The sequence below is a fragment of the Primulina tabacum genome, chromosome 13 (assembly GCF_025594145.1).
Source record: "Primulina tabacum isolate GXHZ01 chromosome 13, ASM2559414v2, whole genome shotgun sequence".
NCBI classification, from domain to species: Eukaryota; Viridiplantae; Streptophyta; class Magnoliopsida; order Lamiales; family Gesneriaceae; genus Primulina; species Primulina tabacum.
In genome coordinates this window covers 33,928,870-33,940,397 of record NC_134562.1, presented here as the reverse complement: position 1 = coordinate 33,940,397, position 11,528 = coordinate 33,928,870, and the positions used below count along the sequence as shown (strand labels likewise).

Below are 11,528 nucleotides of genomic sequence, written 5' to 3'. Positions count from 1 at the left end.
TTTAAATAAAACATTCAAAGTTAAAACATTAAATTAGCTCTTATATAACATTAATTAATTGAATGGCATTATCTACATTACACTTGTCCTAATACACTCAATTTTATGGATAATCATTACAAACTAAATCCTAAACAATATTAGCTTAATCAAATTGTATTACATTTCATAATGATGATTTCATTATGAATTAGATAACAAATGCCAAAACAATAAATGCATATTGTTGCGAAATACACAACAAAATTTTGGACCATTAATATTATTAACATGCAATATCATAAGATTCAAAAGATATTAAACGAAATGTATTCAAAAGAAAAAAGAAAGATTTCAAGAATATTTACTATAATGATTTTTACAGAGGAAATTTAAACCCGAGATACCAACCCCAAACCCCTCTATTTCTTGAGCAATAAAGACTCGGCTCTCTCCTCACGCCCCGCCATTAATGCTTTCGCACCCTTTCTACACGCTCTGCAATTACTCCTTCGCTGCCATATCTTCCCCTTTTCCTTTCTTCGCCTCTTCATCACCCACCCTTCTCTGAAATTCTTTTCTTTTTCTTTTTCTTTTAATTAATAGTCTCTCTATTTTGATTTTATCGCCTCTTTTTCCTCATCCATTTATATCCCTTTCAATCCCAATATCTCATTATTCCTCTTAAATTCTACTCACAAGAAAAGCACCATCTGCAATAAACTTCAGGCCACACTAGTTTTCCATCTGGGACTGGTTTTTTAATCCTCAGAAGTAGATCTCAGCCTTCACTATTTTGCTTTACCCTAATTTCGGAATAGGGTTTTCTTGGAAGTTCCAGCTACTGTAAGTTCACTCAACTGTTGAGCATGCATCTTTTTTTATCAACTTTCAAGCTTCTGCTCATCTGTAAAACAGTATTAAGTTTCATTTTCTGTGAAGGGTATTTACCGAATTCAGCTGTCTTCTTTTTAATTCTTTGTTATTTCCGTTAATTGTTTCTACTTGAAGAGATAATGTTTGAGTTGGATCACTCCAGCCTGTATCTTGTAAGCGTTTTATGTGATCCCAGTTCGAAAAAACTTAACGTTGCTTGGTGTGAAAGGCTCACACTATGTCAACTCTTTGTTTCCTTATATTTTTTTCTCATTTTTGGCCGTTTGTCACTTCAGGAGAGAGGAAAAAAGAAGTAAAGTCTTGTTTGGAAGCTTAAAAACAAAAAAACAAAAGTCCATTGCTAGTCTGTTGTTACATGTAACCATTTCGTTTGCTTTTTCTCAGACACCGCCAGAGAATCTGCTTAAACTCAACGCACTGACATTTAAAAGCCAAAAAGCTAGCTAAGCCCCAATTCTGAGAGAGAAAGGAAGTACAAGTTTAGTACAGAATTTCCTAGGGTTTGTTGGTATATATGTGCAACTTCAACGACTGATGCTTAGGCATGGTGGAATAACCTCTCCGGAAAGTCTGAAGACCTCCATTCTTGAATAGATTAACGAGGTCGGGAGTTTATTTTATCTTTATTTTGTAACACGGAAAAAGTACAAAAAAACTTTCTACTATTTGAGTCGTTTTAGATTGAATTTAATGTTTGCCTACCATGTTGTGCACCCTCATCTTTAAGAAGTTTAATTCAATTCTGATGAAACAGCATGCGGAATGGACAACCCATTTAATGGCGGACTGTTTATTGTCAACCATTTCATTTTCCTCTTTTGTTTTCTCCGCCAAAAAAGAAGAAGCAATTTTTATATCGGATTACAGTAACAGAGCACGGAATAAAAATTAATTAATAATTCCCTCTTCAAACCCTTCTCAGAACACACACTAAAAAACTTGTGCACACTCTCGTACTCCACTGATTTAAGTTTTATTAGCCGTTTTCATGTGCATATATTTTCTGTTGTTGAGTAAAGAAACAGATCTGTGGCCCTGATAGAATCATTAATTAATTGTTTCAAGATTTCGTCAGATTTTTGTTTGTTGTTACCTTCCTCATTTCTCTAAAAGATTCATTAATTATAATTATCAGATCTGATTTTCAAGTCAAATTCTTATCCCAGATACAAAGACTCTAGTTTCTTGTCGGCCTCCGTAGAGCGTTATATAAAGTAGAGATGTTTCAGCCAAACATGTTCAATAACCACCATCACTTGCTAGACTTGGGTCATAAAAGCCCAGAAAACGAGTTGGACCTTATTCGGGACGACGAGTATGAAAGCAAATCGGGAACTGATATAATGGAAGCCCCCTCCGGTGACGATCAAGATCCCAATCAACGTCCCAAAAAGAAGAGATATCATCGCCACACACAGCACCAAATACAGGAAATGGAATCGTAAGCTGCTCCCATTTTCTTGTGCCACTAACATTTTATTTTCTTTTTCACTTTACCCTTTACAACGTGCTGTTCGATCAGGTTTTTTAAGGAATGCCCTCATCCTGATGATAAACAAAGGAAGGAGCTTGGCCGTCGACTGGGTTTGGAGCCATTACAAATTAAATTTTGGTTCCAAAACAAACGCACTCAAATGAAGGTGATGTGAACCTTTTTCACATTTTTGGGATGTTGTCATGGGCATTTATATTAGTTCTTGTTATTTTTGGGAGGTTTTGATTTGATTGTCAATAGATTTTGTGGATTAATTGCAGGCTCAACATGAACGCCATGAGAACACACAGCTCAGGAACGACAACGATAAGCTGCGTGCAGAGAACGTTCGTTACAAAGAAGCTCTCGGCAATGCTACCTGTCCAAACTGTGGCGGCCCGGCAACCATTGGTGAAATGTCATTTGATGAACAGCATCTTAGGATCGAAAATGTTCGTTTAAGAGAAGAGGTATTTAATATTAATTAAGTGAAAAATTGGAACCGTTTAATTGTTTTAAAGGCGTTGATGAAACTATACAAATATATGTATATACGATGTACTTCCAGATCGATAGGATTTCAGGAATCGCTGCGAAGTATGTCGGAAAACCAATGCTCACTTACCCTCATCTGTCACCTGGAGCATCTCGTTCACTTGATCTTGGAGTAGGAAATTTCGCGTCACATGCAAGCATGTCTGCAGGGGAGATATTCGGAGCAGCTGATCTTCTTAGGTCGGTTTCTGGCCCAAGTGATTCTGAAAAGCCAATGATTATTGAGCTTGCTGTTGCAGCAATGGAGGAATTGTTCAGGATGGCTCAAACTGGAGAGCCCTTATGGATTCCTGGCACTGGTAATTCTGCTGAGACTTTCAATGAAGAGGAGTATATGAGGACGTTCCCACGTGGGATAGGGCCGAAGCCTTTGGGATTGAAATCTGAAGCTTCTCGTGAGTCGACCGTCGTGATTATGAATCACATTAACTTGGTGGAGATTCTGATGGATGCGGTATGGTTTCGTGATTATATTCGGTATCGAATTTTTTATGTTTTTGTGTTCTGTTTCGAATTCATTTGATTCTTGATTCATGATTTTACAGAATCAGTGGTCAAGCGTGTTTTCTAGTATTGTTTCTAGAGCAATGACTTTGGAAATCTTATCTACTGGTGTGGCTGGTAACTACAATGGAGCTTTACAAGTGGTACGTTTGAGAAGATTGGTTTAAGTGAACTTTCTAATTTGCTGTATACCTAAGTTTATAATAATCTTTTCTTAATTAATATTGTTTATGATTTGATTTTCAGATGACCGCTGAGTTCCAAGTCCCCTCTCCTTTGGTCCCGACCCGCGAAAACTACTTTGTACGATATTGCAAACACCACGCTGATGGCATTTGGGCTGTTGTTGATGTCTCTTTGGACAACCTAAGACCTACTACTATATCGAGATGTAGAAGAAGGCCATCTGGTTGTTTGATTCAAGAATTGCCCAACGGCTACTCCAAAGTACAGCTAAATTCACATTCTAATGAGCAATTTGTGTCGAAAATGAATTTATCTAATAAAATTCGGGACAAATTTATGCTAGGTTACATGGGTTGAACATGTAGAAGTGGATGATAGAGCGGTTCATAGCATATACAGGCCATTAGTTAACTCAGGGCTTGCATTCGGGGCAAGACGCTGGGTTGCAACCCTTGACCGACAATGTGAACGGCTAGCAAGTGTCATGGCTAATAACATTACAGCTGGAGAAGCTGGGGGTGTGTAATAAAGAATAAAGATCGTTGCACAACTGTTCTTATCCGTACAATAATATTTTCCAGATTCTAATTATATACCATGGTGCAGTGATATCTTCCCCAGAAGGTAGAAAGAGTATGCTGAAGCTGGCAGAACGAATGGTGATGAGCTTCTGCACTGGCGTTGGTGCTTCTACGGCACATACATGGACAACGTTATCTGGAAGTGGTGCTGACGATGTTCGAGTTATGACCAGAAAGAGTGTCGATGATCCAGGCAGACCTCCTGGGATTGTGCTTAGTGCTGCAACTTCGTTTTGGCTGCCAGTTCCACCAAAACGAGTTTTTGATTTCCTACGGGATGAGAATTCGAGAAGCGAGGTACTATTCGGACTTGAATCCTTGAATCTTATTTGAGATTTGTTGTTGATGAAGATGAGAATACGGAGGTGTCGAGTGTGAGATCATTTCTGTTAGCTATAACATACACATGCTAATTACTGGGGTACATGACATATTTGTCTTTAGATTTAGCTTATCTAGATTGCTACATAATCTTAATTTCTCTCTTTCGTATCATTAAAGTGGGATATCCTTTCAAATGGCGGTCTTGTTCAAGAAATGGCACATATAGCAAATGGTCGTGATCCAGGAAACTCGGTTTCTTTACTGCGTGTCAACGTAAGTTACAATTAATAACTCACTCCACTCATCAATCATGTCAATCATTCTATATATACACTGAAAATGGATTCCATAACTTCAAGTTGAATCTTCATGTAGAGCTCAAACTCAAGCCAAAGCAATATGCTGATACTACAAGAGAGCTGCACCGACTCGACTGGATCCTATGTTATTTACGCTCCAGTTGACATTGTCGCCATGAATGTGGTCTTAAGCGGCGGGGACCCTGATTATGTTGCCCTCCTACCATCTGGTTTTGCTATACTACCTAATGGACTAAACAATCAGGCAAGTGAAGTTCCTGAGGTTGGATCTGGTGGATCTTTGCTCACGGTTGCCTTTCAGATACTTGTCGATTCTGTTCCAACTGCTAAACTCTCTCTGGGCTCGGTTGCGACGGTTAATAGCCTTATTAAATGCACTGTTGAAAGGATCAAGGGTGCGGTAGTGGGTGAGGGTGCATGACTAAAACATCATCTTCAAGGTAAATTTTTATGAGCTTGCTACTTTGTTGCCTGCAAACTCATGACTTGTTAAACAAATTTGGTCAGTTTTGATTTCCTGACAATGTCGGTCATGATCCCATGTCAGTTTCTGTTCATGTTTGTCATGATACTGTTAAGATTATAACTTACACCTAACTCAACCCAAAAGCTAGTTCAAAAAAGAGGATTGTCCAAAGTTTATATATGCAACTCTCAGGTTATTTATTCAACCAATACTCATACCATATCAGTTATAGTATGGAACTTCCTCTTCCAACTTATGACCGATTGGAACTGTATCCATATTTATGTAAATCAAGGTAACATATTTCTGGTGTCATCCACCATTCTAAATTCGAACACTACATAGAGCAGAAGATCATCTGGAATGTGATTTGGTTTACTTATGGATCAAAGTTCACAAGTTACTAGCTAGTACTGTTTTGGGGATTTTTTTTCCAAACGTTTAGCTTAATGACCATTTTTTGCAGTGATGATCGAGATGAAGTAGCGATGTCGAAGAATAGGGTTTGTTTACGTAAACGACGCGAAGCAAGGGAAGAAGTCAAGAACGAACCTGGCGTATATCCTTGCCTTGTGGTGTTTATCTTGGATTCAATACATGAATGCAGATGGATTTTCACTGCCCTGCAAGGGTACTCGGTTCGGGTATTGACTCTGCCTACATATTAAAGATGATCAAGTAAACAAGAACCTTGTCAATTTGTAATGTTAAACCAAACTATTTATGCATCTTTTGTTTCGTTTTGTGATCGGAGTTAGAATTTTAATTCCTTTTGTCACTCGGAAGAGATTTTTATTTCAAAAAAGTATCAAGCTGTTATTATGCATTTTGCTTCGGTCAATAATCAATACTTAGATCAGATTTTATTTAATTTATTGTTTCTCCGAAAATAAATATTCATCCGTCCGCAGTTTGCATGCATGTTCGTATTTCTTGGAAAAAATCCATATACAATTTCACCCCGTGGAAAGAAATGTTGTGAAAAAGTAAAAATTTATGGTAAAAAGTAAAAATCTCAAACTCTCAAAATTTATCAAACTACACACTTTATAATATTTTTCTCTCTAAAAAGTAAAAATCTCAAACTCTCAAAATTTATCAAACTACACACTTTATAATATTTTTCTCTCTATTCAATTGTGATTTTCTTCACAAATGAGAGATCTATTTATAGGAAATCTTTACAAATAATCCAAAAATAAAATACATCATTACCTACATCATCACACACTAATTTTCAATATTTACAACTCTTATTTTCAACATTCAAATATCAACATTCAAATATTCAATACACACATTTTAAATATTATTTTGCAATACTCCCCCTTGTGATGATGATCATGATACGATGATGTCTTCATTACGTGTTTTTGTACTGCCTCGTTAAAAACCTTACTTGGAAAAACCCATTGGGATAAAAACCATAGTAAGGGAAAAAGAGTGCAGTCACGTAAACTCTCCCTGATGTTGACATGAATAATTCTTCACAAATTTCGTAGATTGCGCATCCCAATATTATATATGTGCTTTCTGAATATTGACGTAGGAAGTGCCTTTGTGAAGAGATCTGATGAGTTTTCACTTGATTGAATGTGACGAACATCAATACATCTATTCTTCTCAAGCTCCTTGGTGAATGCGAAGAACTTAGGAGGAATATGTTTAGTTCTGTCGCTTTTTATGTATCCTTCTTTCATTTGAGCAACACATGCAGCATTATCTTCATATAGTATCACAGGCTTCTCGTCGAATGATAATCCGCATGAGATTTGGATATATTGGATCATTGATTTTAACCACACACATTCACGACTTGCTTCATGTAGTGCAATAATCTCGGCATAATTTGATGAAGTTGTTACGAGCGTTTGTTTCTGAGAACGCCAAGATATTGCAGTGCCTCCACGAGTAAATACATATCCAGTTTGGGAACGTGCCTTGTGTGGATCAGATAAGTATCCAGCATCAGCATAACCAATTATACTTGGATTAGCATCTTTTGAATACAAAAGTCCCAAGTCTGTCGTTCCTCGTAGATAACGGAATATATGTTTAATTCCGTTCCAGTGTCTCTTTGTTGGATATGTGCTAAATCTTGCCAACAGATTCACGGCAAAAGATATATCAGGCCTTGTACAATTTGTAAGGTACATAAGGGCACCGATGGCACTTAGATATGGTACTTCTGGACCAAGAATATCTTCATCATCTTCACATGGACGGAATGGATCCTTTTCTATGTTTAATGATCTAACAACCATTGGAGTACTTAAAGGATTTGCTTTATCCATATTAAAACGTTTAAGGATCTTTTCTGTATAATTTGTCTGGTGAACAAACATTCCACATTCTTTTTGTTCAATTTGTAAACCCAGACAATACTTGGTTTTTCCAAGATCCTTCATTTCAAATTCTTCCTTCAAGTATGACACAACTTCTTGAATTTCTTTATTCGTTCCAATGATGTTTAAATCATCAACATATACAGCAATAATTACGCATCCGGATGTTGTTTTCTTAATGAAAACACAAGGGCATATTGAATTATTTACATATCCCTTTTTCATCAAGTGATCACTTAGTCGATTATACCACATTCGACCTGATTGCTTTAACCCATATAATAATCTTTGTAATTTCACAGAATAACATTCCCTGGGTTTTGAACTTTGTGCTTCAGGCATCTTAAATCCTTCAGGGATTTTCATATATATATTATTATCAAGTGATCCATATAAGTAAGCTGTAACAACATCCATAAGACGCATTTCTAAATTTTCAGATACCGCCAAGCTAATCAAATACCGAAACGTAATTGCATCCATCACAGGAGAATACGTTTTTTCATAATCAATTCCAGACCTTTAAGAAAAACCTTGTGCAACAAGTCGAGCTTTATATCTTACTATTTCATTTTTCTCATTTCGCTTATGAATAAAAACCCATTTGTATCCAACAGGTTTTACACCTTCAGGTGTAAGGACTATAGGTCCAAAAACATTACGTTTATTTAGCGAATTTAATTCAACCTGGATGGCATCTTTCCATTTTATCCAATCATGCCGATTTTTACATTCACCAAAAAATTTTGGTTCATGATCTTCGTTATCATTTATGATGTCGATTGCCACATTATAAGAAAATATATCATCAATTTCATATATATCTTTTCGGTTCCATATTTTTCCAGTATTAATATAATTGATAGAGATTTCATGATTCTCGTCAGTTTGTGGTTCTGACAGAACATTTTCATCATCATGTGTTTCTTCAGGAACACCATTCTCTATTTTGTGATCATCATGTGTTTCTTCAGAAACTTCATTCTTTATTTTGTGATCATCGTGTTTCTCTATGAATTTTCTTTTTCGAGGATTTTTATCCTTGGAACCGACTGGCCTTCCACGCTTCAGGCGTTTAATGACATCATGAGTATCTTCCATTTGTTTCTTTGGAATTTCAATTCGAGCAGGGGCATTTGCAGCATTTATATATGATTTAGTTACCCCTTTTGTGTCTGCAAATGCATCTGGTATTTGATTTGCTATTCTTTGCAAGTGTACAATTTGTTGTACATCTTTTTCACATTGTTTTGTTCTTGGATCCAGATGTAACAATGATGATACATACCATGTAATTTTCTTTTCGGTATGTTGCTGTTCTCCCCCTAACATTGGGAAGATTTCCTCATTAAAATGACAATCAGCAAAACGTGCTGTGAACACGTCGTCTGTCTGAGGTTCAAGATATCGAATGATTGATGGACTATCATAACCGATATAAATTCCAACCTTTCTTTGAGGTCCCATTTTCTTTCGTTGCGGTGGTGCAATAGGCACATACACCATACATCCAAAAATTCTCAGATGAGAAATGTCTGGTTCTTTACCAAATGCAAGCTGCAATGGGGAGTATTTATGATATGCACTTGGTCTGATGCGAATTAATGAAGCAACGTGTAAAATTGCATGTCCCCATATAGAAATAGGGAGCTTTGTTTTCATAATTATTGGTCTAGCAATCATTTGCAGACGTTTAATCAATGATTCAGCCAATCCATTCTGTGTATGTACATGAGCAACAGGATGCTCAACAATGATTCCCATAGACATACAATAATCATTGAAAGTTTGGGAAGTAAATTCACCAGCATTATCAAGTCTAATTTTCTTGATTGTATAATCGGGAAATTGATTCCTCAATTTTATTATTTGAGCAAGTAATCTTGCAAATGCAACATTTCGAGTTGATAATAAACATACATGTGACCATCTGCTGGAGGCATCAATCAATACCATAAAGTATCTGAATGGTCCACATGGTGGATGGATTGGTCCACAAATATCACCCTGAATACGTTCAAGAAACATTGGTGATTCAGTTTGGATTTTGACTGGTGATGGTCTTATAATAAGTTTTCCAAGAGAACATGCTTTACATTGAAACTTATTATTCTGAAAGATCTTCTGGTCTTTCAGTGGATGACCATGTGTATTTTCTATAATTCTTCGCATCATTGTTGAACCAGGATGTCCCAATCGATCATGCCAATTGGTTAATATCGAAGAATTATCAACTACCATGTTTGATTCAATGGGACTTATATGTGTATAATGCAATCCAGTAGGGAGCATTGGTAGTTTTTCAATCACATATTTCTTTCCTGATTTATATGTGATAAGACACATATATTCCTCATTCCCTTTATTCATTGTTTGAGTATCATACCCATGGGAATATATATCATTAAAACTCAACAAATTTCTTTTCGATTGTGGTGAATATAAAGCATCATTGATCAAAAATTTGTACCATTAGGTAACAAAAATTGTGCTTTACCACATCCTTTAATCAAGTCTACAGGACCTGATATTGTATTCACCGTTGTTTTTGTTGGTTTTAGTTCCAAGAAATATCTTTTATCTCGGAGGATAATGTGCGTTGTACCACTATCGGGTATGCAAACTTCAGCTTTGCTCATAGCATTTTCCATATTTGAACTTCAAAAAAATATGCAATGAAATAAATTACTTGCAATATATATTTAAATATAACACAAATCATAATTATACAATAAAACATTATTCTATGAATACATGAAAAATAGATTATTGTACATTTATATTCTACCATTATATTGTTCATTTTCAGAGAAATCGTTGAGAAAATCTGCAGCATCAATATTGTTCATTTCTATCCCACCAACATATTGATCATTTCCAGAGAAATCATTCATAAAATCACCAGCATCAAAATGAGTTGAATCACTCAAACGGTCACTGCGTTCAGTGAATTTGGTCTCCTTTTCTTTCCCCTTTAATGATTCTTTATAAAGTTTACAAAGGTGTTCAGGGGCTCGACAAACTTTGGACCAATGTCCTGGAGTACCACATCTGTAACAAGAACTTTCATATCTTTTTGAGTGCTTCTCATTAACACTTGTATTCTCATGATGCCTTTTCTGTGGATGGTTTGGGACGTTCTTTTGAGATGAGTTATAAAAATAACTATCTCGATTATTTTCAAAACCACGGCCTTGACCACGACCACGGCCAATTCCACGTCCACGTCCACGTCCACGTCCACGTCCACGACCTCGACCTCGACCAAAACCTTGTCTTTGAATTTGATTTCGGTTTCCAGGTTTAAATTCATTTTTACTTACAGCATTTACTTCTGGAAATGCTGTTGATCCAGTGGGTCGGGACTGATGATTTCTCATTAATAGCTCGTTGTTTTTTTCCGCCACAAGAAGACAGGCGATGAGTTCAGAATATCTCGCGAATCCACGTACTCTATATTGTTGCTGTAGAGTAATATTTGATGCATGAAACATGGAAAATGTTTTTTCAAGCATCTCAGATTATGTGACCTCATGTCCACAAAATTTTAATTGCGAGATTATTCTATACATCGCCGAATTGTAATCACTGACTTTTTTAAAGTCTTGGAATCTCAATGTATTCCATTCATCCCGGGCGGTCGGAAGTATAACTTCTCTTATATGTTCGAATCTTTCTTTTAATCCCTTCCACAAAGCCATGGGTTTTTTTCAGTCAGATATTCACATTTCAATCCATCGTCGAGATGTCGACGCAAAAATATCATGGCTCTTGCCTTTTCTTGTGACGTGCATATGCCATTTTCTTTAATGGTCTCGCTTAGACCCAATGACTCAAGATGTATTTCTACATCTAGAGTCCATGGCATATAATTCTTTCCCGTGATGTCGAGCGCAA

At 36.4% G+C, this 11,528-nt stretch overlaps 1 protein-coding gene across 4 annotated transcripts; it reads left to right on the top strand.

Moving 5' to 3' along the window:
- The first annotated feature begins 458 nt into the window (after positions 1-458).
- LOC142522459 (homeobox-leucine zipper protein MERISTEM L1-like) lies at positions 459-6,159 on the top strand. Of its 4 annotated transcripts, none has more exons than XM_075625874.1 (13): positions 459-825; positions 1,261-1,479; positions 2,043-2,317; positions 2,399-2,516; positions 2,632-2,820; positions 2,919-3,359; positions 3,451-3,552; positions 3,656-3,856; positions 3,939-4,113; positions 4,202-4,473; positions 4,678-4,773; positions 4,876-5,260; positions 5,753-6,159. In XM_075625874.1, exons 3-12 carry the CDS (start codon positions 2,097-2,099, stop codon positions 5,239-5,241), a joined length of 2,181 nt encoding a protein of 726 aa, XP_075481989.1. In that variant the 5' UTR covers positions 459-825; positions 1,261-1,479; positions 2,043-2,096; the 3' UTR covers positions 5,242-5,260; positions 5,753-6,159. The 4 variants fall into 4 exon arrangements, with proteins under 4 accessions (XP_075481989.1, XP_075481988.1, XP_075481991.1 ...); XM_075625873.1 differs by having other exon boundaries at positions 2,012-2,317; XM_075625876.1 differs by lacking the exon at positions 1,261-1,479.
- The last annotated feature ends 5,369 nt before the right edge of the window (positions 6,160-11,528 follow it).